At 45.8% G+C, this 15,985-nt stretch overlaps 1 protein-coding gene across 9 annotated transcripts in view; it reads right to left on the reverse strand.

Moving 5' to 3' along the window:
* The window catches only part of LOC139060901 (protein FAM135B-like), a 78,494-nt gene that overhangs the window by 11,120 nt on the left and 51,389 nt on the right, over positions 1 to 15,985 (reverse strand). For 8 of the 9 annotated variants that reach the window (XM_070540186.1, XM_070540191.1, XM_070540188.1 and 5 more), the window contains 7 exons: positions 13,806 to 13,959; positions 12,430 to 12,479; positions 9,991 to 10,223; positions 8,962 to 9,146; positions 5,887 to 6,130; positions 1,977 to 2,030; positions 1,459 to 1,595 (listed from right to left, as the gene is read on the reverse strand). In XM_070540186.1, coding sequence (XP_070396287.1) covers positions 1,459 to 1,595; positions 1,977 to 2,030; positions 5,887 to 6,130; positions 8,962 to 9,146; positions 9,991 to 10,223; positions 12,430 to 12,479; positions 13,806 to 13,959 — 1,057 coding nt within the window. The remainder of the gene's footprint in view (positions 1 to 1,458; positions 1,596 to 1,976; positions 2,031 to 5,886; positions 6,131 to 8,961; positions 9,147 to 9,990; positions 10,224 to 12,429; positions 12,480 to 13,805; positions 13,960 to 15,985) is intronic. The other variant, XM_070540194.1, reaches the window with a different exon arrangement.

Here is a 15,985-nt window from a genome sequence, read left to right on the forward strand (position 1 = left end):
ACGTAGTTTGCACGGCAAATCGAAGTGTATACTCGACTAATTAATACAAATTTACTATCAAAGATTTTAAAAATTGCCTTAGGTAGATATTGCAATTTACGAATTGTAGCCGGGGAGCTCGCAAGGAGGATCCACGATGAACGAATTCTCCGGAGGACACCAGTTATGATACGTTAATTTCATAACACTGCGAAGAAACACATTAGCAGTCCGGTTACTCTTGTGCTTCAACACGTAAAACTGCGTTTTGCTGAACAAAACAAGTGATATAACAGTGCATTTATACCGCAAATGTGATGGTGCGTATCTCCAAAATGGTGTCAATGACAGTATTCCACTGAAGTAGATACGCCATGCAGGCTCACCAGCTGCAATTTGTGAATTGCAGTATGCGCCGTAAGATAATTAGTTAAACTTCAACAGTTCATTTTTGGTAGTAAGTCGATTGCACCTTTCGATTCCTCGTGCAATTGCGCCTCTTCGAGTAGGCCAGCTGAATGACTAAAATTGTGTTATCTGCCACAGGCGATTTAGAACAGAAGCAATTAATGTTCTAAATAATTTTTTTTCCAGAAACTTCCAAAGACTTCGCAGAAACATCTGGTACATATCGCTATTCCGGGCTTCATCGAAGACTCATTCGCACTGTAATTTTCACCAGATGTGGAATTTCGCAGTGGGTCCAGTTTACTGCCACGTATGCGGGTGCATTGCTTGTTTCTTTTATAAGCAAGATAAATCAGCGGAAAGCGTGAAACCAGCTTTATACTATGCTTAAATAAATCAAAAGATTGACAGCCATAACCTCATTTGAGTGATACGTAATGCGAAGTATTGCTGTTCAGTGGTGGAACGGCACTTGGGAACCGTGGCAATATTCAGTAGCGAAACATATATAGAACGTCTCGTGAAGATGAACTGGAGGTGATGACTATGCACAATTTTACATTGGTAGTGCATGCGTGCACGCGTGCGCGAGCATGTGTGTGTGTATGTGTGTGTGTGCGTGTGTGAGGGGAATTTTCATAATCACATTTGATAATATAATATTTCATAAGCTATACCAATAGCCTGACTTGCCCCAAGCGAAGATAAACAGTATTCGGTTTGAATGAGTACACAGCAAGGCCCAATAGACCAGGACTGAAGAAGAACACAAATGACAGGACCGGCGCCTGTCCTGTTTTATCGCGCCTTGCTCCGTACTCATTCGAGCATGAACCAACTAGCCCAAGCAAGAGTTTTACTTAAACAGTATTCCCTTGGTTCTATCCAACTACGTGACAATCGCATAGTTCGAATGTTTGGCACAAGTTAGGCGTGGACACCCAGCTGTCAAGGACACCCAGTTGCTGTCTGATCACTTGGACACTTCCTTCTTCCTGTGAACTTCTCTATTATACTTTGATAGGCGCCCGCCATTACACGGTATGCGGGACAGTTGGACCTCTCGCGCACCTCCTAGACCGTTGACGAATACGACGAAGTGGATTGGATCTGGGCTACGGTAGAGGGCTCCGATGGTCTCGCAGCTTTCCTGAAGCTGACGGAACACGAGCGTCCGCGAGGCCAGACTGACGAACTCCGGCTCTGACCTGCGCGCTCGAACAGAGTGAAGTAATATAAGAGAATAACAGTTGAGTTACGCTATGCAAGCCGGCAGTTTTCATTTACACTCTTAGAAAAATTTACACCCTTTGGGGCGTATCTTGTCCCACAACAATAATCGTCATCTGTCTTGCCCGCGTTTCCTTTCTTTAACGCTGCGAGCCCGGTACTTCCCAGTCACGAACGGCATGTGCGTTATCAGTGTGACGCAGCATTCTCGACAGGAAAGTAGCGAGCGCCGAGTTTCAAGAAAGGAAACGCAAGCAAGGCAGATGACGATTATCGTTGTGGGACAAATATACACCCCAAAGGGTGAAACCGTTTTAAGGGTGTACGACTTTACGACACTGATAGATAGCTTCGCTCACATGATCCAGTCCGTGCGCCCGAAAAGGTTGATGCGGCTCTTCAGTTTTCGGTACCTGAAACGATGGGTACCTTTGGTAAACCGCGGGGAAGGAATGCGACCAACACGTATATAGCCCTAAAGAGTGCAGTATAATAACACACGTTGATATTTTAATGCTTTCTTTCTGTCTGCTTGCCTGCGGTGTAGACGCATAGGCAAACATTTAATGTTTACGAGAAAAGATTAGAACAGACTTGCGGTATCGCAGTATGAAAGAGCCCGCTAAACTTAACGGGTAACGAAAGAAGAAACGATAATTTATTTTACTTCCAAGCGCACAGGAAAGCTGGATATATGATCTCAGTGCGTGTGGTGCGTTTCTTACATTTGAATTCATTAAGAACGTGTACCTGCAGTAAAATATGGGACAAAATACTCTTATTTCCTTCGGCAAACTTGTGTTGTAAAATCGAGCAACCGGAAGCTTTCTGGCGTATCGAACATGCTGCTGCCACTGCGCCGATGAACAGTAAATACTCGTCGGCACTTACCCACTATCCTGTCCCACAGTGTTGAAGTCCGCTACAGAAAGTCCACGCCACTCGCACATGACCACACTGCAGGCCCATATTTTACTCACATAGATAGATAGATAGATAGATAGATAGATAGATAGACAGACAGACAGACAGACAGACAGACAGACAGATAGATAGATAGATAGATAGATAGATAGATAGATAGATAGACAGACAGACAGATAGATAGATAGATAGACAGACAGATAGACAGATAGACAGACAGACAGATAGACAGATAGACAGACAGATTTCGTTTCGCCTCTTTACAGGCATCGAATTTTAGGCCTCTCTACAAGCGTTTTCCACACGCATCATCGCACCCGCTTGCATCAGCTTAGTGGCTATGGCGTCGCGCCACTGAGCTCAAGCTCACGGGTTCGAGCCCTTTTATGCGAAGCATATTACGAGGGCTCAACCCAGCTCCTCAGGCGCGGTGGTGACCATGAAATCACGTGACACCGTGACGTCACGACAGAGGAGAAGTGGCTTTGGCTCAACTCTTGCAAGACGGGCTGGGTGGGAATCGAACCAGGGTCTCCGGAGTGTGGGACGGAGACGCTACCACTGAGCCACGAGTACAACGCTTCAAAGCGGTACAAAAGCGCCTCTAGTGAATGCGGTGTTGCCTTAGAAACGCGCTGTTTCTAAGGCGTGCGTCTCTTGCTCAGGCGCACATTTCGTTGCCGCGCCGAACGCTGCTTTGCTCGACGCTCACCGCGTCCAATGCGGGGCGCGTAGTCGCTGCCCTGTAGCCCATTGTCTTACACCCCTTGGCGGGTCGACGGGAACGCTGTCGCGTTCCACTCTTGAAGGCGAAGCAGTAATGCATGAGTTGTTTCTTCGTCTAGCCGAACCAAATATAGCCAAGCAACAGCAGTTCACCAGGCTAAACAGTGGTTCAACAACTAAAATAAAGGCTAGTATGCTTCGCATCCTGGGCTTAACCTTACCTAAGCCACAGCCATTTTTGTAGCAAGCGCGTACTAGGGACAGAGTGAGGGAGAGAGTCTAATGCACCAATGGGAGATCAGATTTCGAGCCGCGCCCACTAGGTGGAGCAGCCGAAGCTGCATGCTCCGCCAGAAATGACGAGTAGACTGGAACCTTACGAGATGTATCGAGGCCTCCGAGATTTGCGCGCGCCTACACGCGCAAATCTCGGAGGCCATGGACGTATCATCTTCCACAAGTGCTTTCTTTCATTGTTTCGCTGCTCGCCGCGATTGGTGGCGCCGCGGCAGCCATGACTCTCGCGGTAACATGGCGGCGGACACCATGGACGACTCGTCGCGGTGCGTGACATAGCTTTTGCAGCTCGACATCGACAGCTCTGAGTTGAATATCTAGAGACATGATAAGTGCAACCAACAGTGTCAGTGATCTGCGGAAGTGGATGATCACACGCAGTGCATCCTGGGCAACCCTTGAATCCGGTATAGCACTTCCGGTCTCATGCTGCAGCTCCGGCGGAGTACGTTGTGTCCCAGTCACAGATTAGCATGGCGTTGCGAAAAAAAAAAGTCATCGCTCGCAGAGCCGGTGGGCTGCTCCGAATCCGCCATTCGGATTCACCATAGAGAAGCCACTGACTGATCTTAGCGAGCTTCAAAACCTTTTGGCTCAGTAAACAGTCAACGTAGCAAATACGAAAAGAATAGTTAGAAATTCGTGACGTTGCACTGACGTAGCGGCGATGAGATTTCGGCGCGGTATCAAACAAAAAATGAAATATTTGGCCTCGTGTCATATTTTGACATGACGGAAAGTAGCACAAAAAAAATTACGCACCAACTAGCCGAGCTAGCCCAGCCGCACGACTAGCCCCGCAGAACATCTTGTTCATGTTTTGACTCTGTAATCTACGTTTTGCGACGAAATTAACGAAAATATCGTTTTGAGAAATACTTTACTACCCCCAAGTGACTTAGTGTTTCCCTTTATATTTGGTGACAAACTAAGAAATCGGCGCAAGCTTCACCCACAAAACTGCAGTGCATCTGACCTCTGTGCCTTTGCTCTTCGTAACATGGTGCCCTGCACTGAGGTGAAGCCAACGCATGCCTCCCACTTCCGTTCTGAATGGAGAGCCGCGCCATTTGGAGTCTGCTCACAGCTTAAATGCTATTGCTCTGCTAATGTAAATGTTCGGCTAGTTGTGAAATAAACAATACTTGTTTATAGCGAAAACGTTAACTTTAGCTGGGCACTGATGTCGTGATCTTCCATAAAAGTTGCCAAGACGTTCAGGTTTCCCCCTCAAGCCAGCGACGCAAAAATAGATCTGTAGAGTGAAACTAGCCGTCTCAAACTCGCAGAAATTAAAACAAATCGCTTTAGGTCCCGGTGATGAACGAACGTAATTGGCTGACGCGCATTTCTATGAATTCTCTTTTCAGTCGGATAGTGTCACATACGCCGCTGCATTCTAAAGTTGTCGCCAAGTGTAGTACCGCCCCTATAGGGCAACACAGCGAAAAAAATTTGCCCAGAAACCATCGACGACGATCGTCAGTGTAAGCGAACAGTTCGAACGAACGAATGAACGAATGTCTTCCTCACCGAGTTCGACCACCGGCCATCACAGATCTCCGACCGCCGACCAACCGCGAAAGTCGGCCGAAACAACCAAGGAAAGCTGCTCGCTTCAAAAAAAATTCGCAACGAAGTAGCGAGGAACCAAGACCTCGAAGAGCACAATGCACGAGACTGACGTAGTGGCCGCGTCGCGGTAAAAGCTTGTCCTCCCTGCGTGGAGGGAGCCTAACCGACTCTGCAGGCACTTTCGCTAAAGTTGTTCTCTCTCTCTCTCTCTACGCCTGAAAGGTCGAGCACCGATTGCGATAGCAAATTACTAGATAGCTGTACGAACTAAGGATAGTAGTTTTATCGACTGTATACCCTTGTGAACGCCGTAGTGAGCGCCGCGGTTGTCTCCACCTTGTACGGAGCGGTGGGCGAGGAGGACGTCGAGGCAGCTGAGCCGCTGCTGGAGAGGAACGCCCCGCCTCCCTCGCGTGACCCTCCCGCCTCGTGCGCGACAGGAGAGGGAACGCATCCGGGCCGCGTTCCATCTCTTCTTTCTCTCCCCCTACTTTCATTCCCTACCCGCTGTGCAGCGCGGTTGAGGTGTCCTCTGCTGAGAGACAGTTACTGTGCTGCACTTTACCCCAACCTTGCCTTCCCATCATCAAGAATCTCCTTCTCGCTCGCGCACGCGAGACTGAACCGCGTTCGCCGGCTCACCCTCGCATGTTTTTACTCGTACAAAGCCTCACGGCGACGGCGACGGCAGAAATGCGCCTGGAGTGTCCATATACTTGCTGCCGCAATAAAACTAAAACCAATCACCTCTCGCGGGCGAGCTTGTCGCTCTCTACAGGCGTCTTCCTGACCGGCGCCGACGACGACGCCCCGGTGCTCGTAGATGGGGCGTCCCCTACGGCCCACTCGGCAAACAGCATCGGCGTGTAGTACCGAGGTGGAGCCGCGGGGTCGCTCGTCCTGCGTCGAGCGTGGGCAGCAGCGGACGCGACGCCGGTGCCGTGGCCGACGCTGGACTGGCCGCCCACGTGCATTTCAGACACGCACCCTTCTGCGCGAGTTTAAGGGCGCAGGGACGGGGTCCCACGTTACTGAAAGGCAGGCTAGCTAACACGTGCACTATAATTAAGGATGATGATGATGATGGTGTTGGTGGTTGTAGTTATGATGATGATGATGATGAGATACTGGCATCCTCTTTGAAACGGAGCGGTGAGTGAGTGAGTGAGTGAGTGAGTGAGTGAGTGAGTGAGTGAGTGAGTGAGTGAGTGAGTGAGTGAGTGAGTGAGTGAGTGAGTGAGTGAGTGAGTGAGTGAGTGAGTGAGTGAGTGAGTGAGTGAGTGAGTGAGTGAGTGAGTGAGTGAGTGAGTGAGTGAGTGAGTGAGTGAGTGAGTGAGTGAGTGAGTGAGTGAGTGAGTGAGTGAGTGAAACAACTTTATTGGGTCCACAGTAGGCGCGAGTAAACTCGACGTCACCTGGCTAGGCCCACTCGGGGACCATCAGGATTTGAGGACTGCATCAGGACTGCCAGGATTTGAGAGGTCTGGTCCTGGGCCCTAATGAGCTTCATCATTTCCTCTTGGGTGAAAGGGGGACTGGCAGAGGCGTAGCCCCTCAGGACATGATCGAAGTCTGCCTGGCCACCACACAGGTGGCAGTCCGGGCTTGGATACTGTTCGGGGGTTCCCAAGCGGTGACGAAAAGTCACCTAGCCTGCTTGATTTATGCAGGTATGCTATACATGTTTTTTCGTTCTCGCATTTTTGTATACATCTCCCCAATCTTTTTCTTTCTTTCTTCCTCAAAACTTATCTACCTACCTTGTACCGCTACCTATGCTTGTAACGGATCCGGTCGCATCAATCTCTTCTCTACTTCTTTTTACCAATACCCTAAACGCCTCTCGCTTATTTCGACTACTGACTGGCTAATGCTTCTACACGCTTTAATTCCCAGCGCTTCTGGAAGCTGTAGACTCCTTACGGGTCTCGCTCTGTGAATACATTCCCATGCTATTAGGATGTGCGGAGTTTCTCGATTTTTGCTTCAGCATACACATACCTCATCTTGCTGCGAATATTTGCTTCGGTACAGTTTTTGTCCTTAGGCAACCAGCTCGAGACTCGTATAGCAAGGCACTGCCCTTGATGTTATCGTACATATTTTGCCTTACAATTTATTTCTTCCCATTCTTGAATATCTCTATGGTCTTTTTCGCTTCGTTTATTTGCATCCAATTCGCTGCATCGGTTTCTCTCCCTTTCTTTATGAACACTCCTGGTTGCCTCCTAACACTTTTAAATTGTACTTGGTTGCCAACTTTCTTGATCTCTTTCTCCATTCTGCGTCCGCGGTTTTCAAGTGCAGATACTTGTGCGCGTTAGCCACCGATATATATTGATCCATGTTCCCAAGTCTTCCTCGAAAACTAATTTTGCTCTGTGCTTCTCTGACTTCCAAAGAGATCCAAACCTCTTTCGAGAAGGATGGCATGAACGTCACCTATCAAGTGCAAGGTCACACACTGGCGGAAAAGAAGCAAGGCACAAAACATATCTGCGCATGCTCGAGGGAAGGCAGCGCCAATCCCGCGAAAGGTAACTGTTTAGACATATAGTAAGCTTATTTTTTTTCGACCATCACGTCATACATGATGATGCAGGAGGACCGAAGTAAAAGCTGTCTTTCAATAGCTTGACAGAGCAACGGCCCCCCTTAATTGGCAGTAGCATACAAAGTCACATAAAAAGAAGATACACAAGAAGAAACACTGCTCACGGCGGTCACATTACACTCACAACACAAAACATTACACATAACATCACATTACACATAACACGAAGATGACGATTCATCTTCGTGTACGATAATCGAGGGTCGACGTACGTACGCGCGACCCGTTTTTTTATTGATATGACATACGTCGATCACGTGGTGCGCTTCTTCATTTCCATGCCTGAGCAGAATTATATACTCAGCTAACTTTAAGCTTCACCTTTAAAAAAAAGCAGGGAAAAAGCTCTGGGGTTTTCAAAACCACAACGTAATTACATGGCCCGCAGTAGTGGGGGACTGCGGATTAGTTTTGAGCCCCTGAGCTTCTTTATCGCCCACCCAATGCATGGTACACGGGTGAGTTTACATTTCACCCTTATTAAAGAGTGGCCGCCGCGGGCGGGATTTGACCCCGAGCCCCCGGGCTTAGCAGCGCATCGTTAAAGCCACTATGCCACCAAGGTGGGCGAACCATATTTGCTATCGCGACGGTCTAATGAAAGGTTCCATGGCATCCCGCCGGTCAACCACCGTCTATGCTGTGCACACACGCACGTATGAACAACCTATATTTTTTACAGCTCTCGCTGTGAAGCTGGCTTACATAAGCATGCGTACATATCAGGCTGGACCGATAACAAGTCTCATTAGTTAACGGTCCAAACATTTCTGTAAACATGTATCGTGTTTTTGACAGTAAACTACAATTTGATTGATTGATTGATTGATTGATTGATTGATTGATTGATTGATTGATTGATTGATTGATTGATTGATTGATTGATTGATTGATTGATTGATTGATTGATTGATTGATTGATTGATTGATTGATTCAACGCACTGTGGGGTAATCACCGATGAGTAGCGACATTTAAATTTGAAGATGTCAGCTGGTCGGGCTAAATCTCGATAGAAGGAAACGGGTAGAATACACAAAAAAACAGATTGAGCACGATCCACAGGAGCAGGACTGCCAAAGTCAATCGATAATTCAGCTGATAGATAGCGTCAGACATGCTTCTGGGATAAGTGCCTGTTGGTAAGCCCTGTAGGTTGGCGTTTCTTAAGATCATGAAAGGAGGGGTACCGTTCCGGCCATTCCTCACCGTAATGTTTTACGAGTCCGCAAAGGGGGCAGAGATCGCTGAAGCGGTCGTAGTGCTCTTCGAAAACGACCGCGGGTCGCCTGGGACATTCGTCAACCTCGGGGCAAAACACCTCAATCGGAGGCACCATGGTCGGGAACTGGAACTCGCGAATCGCCTCGGCCAGTGGGCTATACGACCCAGTCCTGGAAGGTAAAGAAGGAACATTCTCAAGGCTGTCTTGTGAAAGGAGTGCCTGCCACAGGCCGAGAAGCCGACACAATAAGCGTTTTTTTTTTCAATAGGCGTGTCAACTCGTCAGTTATAACTTTGCTGCATATATAATAATAATAATAATAATAATAATAATAATAATAATAATAATAATAATAATAATAAGAAGAAGAAGAAGAAGAAGAAGAAGAAGAAGAAGAAGAAGAAGAAGAAGAAGAAGAAGAAGAAGAACAAGAAGAAGAAGAAGAAGAACAAGAAGAATAAGAAGAAGAAGAAGAAGAAGAAGAAGAAGAAGGAGAAGGAGAAGAAGGAGAATGTTTATTTCCCATCAAGCAAGATGGAGGAGGCTGCAGGTAAAAGCTGCACGAACAAACGGAAGCTTCACAGGGGCCCGCAGCCCCCTCTACATGGCGGCAGTAAAAAGGGTTACAGAAAAGAACATCGAAAACATACATAGGCACCGAAATGGACACTGGGAATGAACACAAAAATCATCCAATGAGGAAGATGAGATACGTTATACATAGTGTTGTCGTATTGCAGCATTAGTTATATTTAAAGTATCAGTGGTGGTTTTCTTGCAATTATTCAGGAGAGTGGGCAGGGTGAAGGACAGTTTTTCTGTAGAGTAGTTAGCCCGAGGGGTTATATATATATATGCTCTCTCTAGGAAAGCGCATGATGCATTGTTTTACATCAAATAAGAAGGAATGAATGGCGTCGCGAAAACAATGCTGTCGCAGTAAAGATTAGACTTCCGATAAAGGGCACCGGAAACTTCCGCAACTCTGCCCCTGGATACATGCGCACACTCACAGGCAGCCCTGGGAGGAGAGGACGCAGGCGCAGCGGTCCTTCTCGCAGCTGAAGTACAGCTCCTGGAAGTACTCGGCCTTCTTGCGGTAGTACTCGGCGCACAGGAAACGCTTGGCCCTGGGCCTGCCCACGACGAGGCGCAGGAAGGCCTCCCAGAGGAGCGCGTTGAGGCAGCAGAGCGTGGCCACCGTCTCTCTCGCGAACTCCACGAACGCCCGCTCGCCGCTTACAACCTGCGCGATTGATTGATTGATTGATTGATTGATTGATTGATTGATTGATTGATTGATTGATTGATTGATTGATTGATTGATTGATTGTGTACTTATTTATTGGTTGGTTGACTGACTGACCGACTGGCTGGCTGACTGACTGACCGGCTGGCTGGCTGGCTGACTGACCGACTGGCTGGCTGACTGACTGTCCGACTGACTGGCTGACTGACTGACTGACTGATTGATCGATCGATCGATTGATCAATTTGGTCATTGATTGATTAACTGACCGACTGACTGGCTGACCGACCGACCGACCGACCGACCGATTGATTGATTGATTGATTGATTGATTGATTGATTGATTGATTGATTGATTGATTGATTGATTGATTGATTGATTGATTGATTGATTGATTGATTGATTGATCGAACACCACTGCTGAATAGCAGCCGGTGAAGGGTACGATGTGAGAAGCATGGATCATCGACTCGGCGCTCTTTGGCCACATCTGGCACGTGCGCCAATAAACTCTACAAATCAATCAATCAATCAATCAATCAATCAATCAAACAGAACGATGTGGCCAAAGTAAGCTACGCGTGCCACCGCTTATACCATACCATAATATAACATACGTTTTCTTCTCTCTCTGTAGCCTTAGTATGGCGGAAGTTAGAAACAAGCTCGTATCCACGCTTGAGTGTATGTCGCAAACCAGACATCCTGTGCTGTAATCTTAATAAATGCTCCTTCCGCGACTAATGCGCAAAGCTTTAGGACGTGGTATGGGCATGCTCAGGCACATCCGAGCTCACAACCGTAACACAGCATCACACCACATGACAGTGGGAGGCAGGGATGTCCACCTCCGGCTCGACGGACCAGATTGAGCTGGTCGACAGAGGCAGAAGGGCAGCTAAGGCCGCTGGATTGCTGGACTGAGACTGAGAGTACGGTCCACTGCAGAGGGGAGGAGCTACCCACGCTCGCTTGTCTTTCTTGCTATCGTAATTAAAGTTTATTGCATCTCTCTCTCTCTCTCTCGCTCCCTCTTTGTACTACAGCCTTTGCATCCCAAAGGTGGGACATGGGGCAAAAAAGCTGCTCAACCCACCTCGGTTGCTTAGTGGCTCTGGCGTTGTGCTCCTAAGCACGAGGTCGCGGGATCAAAGCCCGGCCGCAACGGCCGCACTTCGATGCGAGCGATGTGAATCGTACAGTACCGCATTCAGGTCATTTCGCACCCTTGTGTACAAAAACACATGCCTCCTTTTCCTTAATTTTGCTTTGTTGATTTGCACTAGCGCGCCACCTGACGGCTACGTCTTCGGGTTCTGTTGCTTGCGCTGCAATGCACTTTCATAAATGACGTTCCGATACTATCAAATACAACTGCTTTGCTAGCTGGAGCTAAAAAAGAAAGAGGTCGGCACGTGAAGATTAGTTTATATCGCCCACGTGGTGTACATTTAGGTTAAAGGCAGTTCGTACCTAATATATTGGCCTTTTTTCTTGAAGCACGTAATTTAGTAATGCATTTAAACGAAGGCGCGGAATGGATAAAGCTTCTGAAGTTCTTAAGAAGTGGGGTTATAACGAAATTTAGCGAATCGGGACAGAACACCACATTAATAATTCAGATGTATGCGCCCTACCTGCTTGACTCTCTATGTTCGAGATATTACCCCATTGTTTTGCGCTTTTTTACTTCACATACATATAGCACATATATTCTTTATTTACTTATTTAAAGCGAATACTTTACAGTATTGGGTCCCTTCGGGTATTTCAATGGTTAGGACCACAAACGATTCATATATACAGAAAAAAGAGAGAGACTAATGAAAGAAACCCGCAATGTTAAATACTGAGACCAGTTCCCTGTCCCTTATGTAATTACCGTAAAAGTGACTTATCCGACTGTGCCTTGCCTTACTGGACTTACTGTGCGCTTTTCTTCGCCCTTCTTTTTCCTAGTCGACCACATTTTTATTTTTATTTATACTGCTTTATTGTAACGTGGCTATCGACTGGCCAGTACTCATTCTTGCGTATCTGCATCCTTGATCTGGGCTTCCTTGAAAATCTAGGCTAAAAAGAGCGCAAGCAAATCACCTTACGTGGGAGGTCATCCAAAACACTGCTTGTACGATACAGTAACACATTAACTAAGAAAGTCCGAACGAATGTACCGTTTAGCCCATTCTGGTTACGCTTTACCTGAGATACAGACTGTATCTTCAAGAACGTGTCCTTCGGGCAAATCTTGTCTGCAAAAGCAACAAAATAAAGAAAAATATACAGCTTAGTATTTGCGCTGCTTTGCAAAACAAGAGCAGAAGATATAAAGAACTAAAAGCAAAAATTTCATACCGTTATCCCGTAATCTCGTTAAAGAAAAAATCTTAAATATAAAGAAGGAGCACTTTGGCAGGATGCAACGCCTTTCTGGTCATATTAGACAATCCCTCCGCCCCCCCCCCCCCTACCCCCAGAGAAACAAGCTAACTAAATGACGCAGAGAATACGAAGGAGATTAAGCAGATTTATTTTTCAGCGATGACGAGAAAGCACGAGAACAAGAACGTGGTCACGTGACATCCTCGACGGAGAGTTGCGATGTCAATCTACGTCGCCCTTTTTTTAGCAGGTGCACTCGAATATCGTCAGCATGGTCGTGTGACTTGAACAGTTCAAAACCGACGTATTTTCGTGTGCTTCTCTGCACGCTTAGCCGCTCGCGTGGCCATGGCTTCCAGCTCCGATTTCCATATTAAAATAAAATGTCAGACGCAGAAATGCTCTGATAAGACAAGCAATGAACTGAATTGAATTATATTGGTGTGTTTGAGAGGGGAAAGAAATACATTCTAGCAACTGTAGGGAAGCAGAATTTTGGTTTAGAACCTCTAACATGCAAAAAAAAACACTCCCGAGCACTGGTAGACTAAAAAAAAAGAAGGTGAAGTACGATGTTCACAAATACGTAACTCTGCAACAGAAACCAGCCATGATAGTTCTATAAACCATATCCGACAAGCCATCTGTAGGGGGCAAGTGTATCCTATAGATCTTACGGCTTAGGTAAGATTGATACGTTTACAAATGTTTCGCGTAAGCCCTGCTCACCAGTTAGTGGTAAATTTCAGAGTGGTGTAAAACATGTAACTATGTTCGCTTCAGACGTGCTTATATTAAGCGCTGTTGACAGAACTCCGATATCGTTTTTTTTATAGCTGTGTTAAAGAGTTGTAAACATGATACTTATGCTTTTCTTTCTTTAATGTGGCGATTCTCAAGAATGTTTCTAAAAACTTTTATGGCATAAATTGAGATGCCGCTTCTAACGGTTAATACACTTTAACTTCTTTTGAACGTAATAAACCTCATAAAAATGGGTGCAGCGGATACAGAGAACAACAATTTCTGCGCGCCCACGCATTCAGATAGGAGTTACCGAGCTAAATCTTGGTCGTAAGCACAGCGATAAAGCGACGAAGTTCCCTGCAAACTCCCCCCCCCCCCCCCACTTCCACGAGACTTGCTCGTTCGCGTTCAACTAGTCGCAGTGAACAACGAAAAAAAAAGGTCCTTACTGAAGAAATCTGTGTCGTCCCACGGGTGCAAGATTTCAAATGCACCGAGCGTCATGTCGTGGATGTTTCCAAGAGCGGTGAGCATGACGTAGCACATTTCCCTGTGCACCAGCCTAGCAGAGGAAACACGCTGCTGCTCGGTGGCTTTGTCATTCTTGAAAAAAAAAAAACAAGAATTACGCGTAAGGTGTCGTTTATATACATATAAGAAAGACGAGTCAGTGGCGGTTGACGTCCGTCCACACGGACGTCCGTGTGACGTCTGTGCACGTGACCTTGTGGTTTGTCCTTTAGATTGCGCTATCTCCGGGACCAGCCCACGATTTTCATTGAGTAAAGCCACACTTCCCGTCTTGGTTTAAGGCGCGCGCAATTTGAATGGGCGCACTCAAGTTTCATTACGGCCTGGGTTTTTTATTTTTTTTTATTTTTTGCTAATTGCGTATTATTAGTTCTCCATTACATAGCTCTACGCTAACTCAGTGCCTCTTCTTTCTTCCAGGCTTCGTTTTGACGCATTCTTCTTTTTGTTGTTGTCATACGAGCACCAGAGGGACTCAAATTAGGCCTAATTTACGAGACGAAAGTCGTTAGACACCCGGATCCCATCAATGCCAAATTGACCTGAAGTCGCCAAAGAAGGCATTGTCTTCAAAAGAGAGAAGCAAGGAGGATTTTAAAAAAAAGCGGATGGCAGCTAATAGAGACCTTTCAAGAGACGCCGAGGAAAAACACTAAATGATTAGTTTAGACCGGTAAAGTAAGACTTTAGAAACTCTCTTATTTACGACAACTTTGCGATAAAGGTCCATTACTAAGTCAGAAAAAAGCTCAAAGTTCCGTTTTTTTTTTTTACCTCGCGCCGAACCCCCAGCTAACTTACGCCACAGAGATGTCATTAATTTCAAAAGTATTTTCCGCTGTTTTGACCATTGTTTAGGAGTTTAGTGATTTGACTCATTTCAGACGCATTCTATTTCCGTTTTGTAATGTCAAAAAATTAACTAGGCCGAAACAGACGCCACCAAAATCTATGACGTCACGACGAGCTGGTACGTGCATTTCAATGCGGAATCACCGTCTCTCTTTCGCTTTTGCTTTTATATATTTTTTTATTTTTTTCTAACATAGCTAACTTCTCGTGCTAAGAGTAGCCTCCCTAGCATTGTAGAACATTATTTTACTGATACACGCCAATAATTGTCTTTTCAACGACTGCTTAAGGTTTGAAAGTACTGTTAGAGCGAAATTCGAAATGATCGCGAGCCAGCTGAATCAGCGTGCTCCAAGGAGCGCTCGAAATTGAACCAACGTAAACTCAGTGTAGGGCCAATGCTTTTCTTGGTATGGTGCATGCGGCCGAGCGTTGGACTAACATTGTTCAAAACTGCTTCCTGTGATGATGCATGGTAGCGTGATGTCGATGGTTTTTAAAACCAAGTTGCACCTCCCCTTGTCCCTAATAAAAACCAAAACCAACACCCGTTGCTTTTGTAAAGTTTAAAATGTGCTTGAAGGAAGTGAGGCGAAGTATACGGCTGGGCCCTGTTCATATTCAACCGAATTATATTGTTTAGTTACCTACTATGCGTGTGAGACTAGCCCAGAAACAAGCATTGATAGGCTTCTCAATCTGTTACGTTTCAGATATTTATTTATTTATTTATTTATTTATTTATTTATTTATTTATTTATTTATTTATTTATTTATTTATTCATTCATTCATTCATTTATTTATTTTAAATACCTACAGCGACCGAGTTGGGCATTATCGTAGGGTGGTTAATTACAAACATAAATATCAAAGATTGAACTGCGAGAAAAACAGCATCATATCAGTTATGCTACTAAAAATACAATCATCGTAATTAGAAAGACAACACATCCAATACCAAAAACAGTCGATTATAAAATTTGTTACACAATGCATAAAACGGCACAGTGGAAATATTGTCTAAAACAGATTCATGTGAAGTTCTCTATTGTTGCTGCTGCAGTGTAAGAGGTCTGTCAAGGCCTTAGTCGATCTTTGAAATGGCTTTGGTTGCAACACCCTGCATAACCTTCAAAATTTTTATTTCTGGTGCTAAAATTAATTGACGTCAAATAACAGGCACCATAACAAGTGCAGTTTACAAAACCGCAATATCTGCTGTATTTTTTCATTTTTTTATTGGGG

This window comes from Dermacentor albipictus, chromosome 6 (genome assembly GCF_038994185.2).
Source record: "Dermacentor albipictus isolate Rhodes 1998 colony chromosome 6, USDA_Dalb.pri_finalv2, whole genome shotgun sequence".
Lineage (NCBI taxonomy): Eukaryota > Metazoa > Arthropoda > Arachnida > Ixodida > Ixodidae > Dermacentor > Dermacentor albipictus.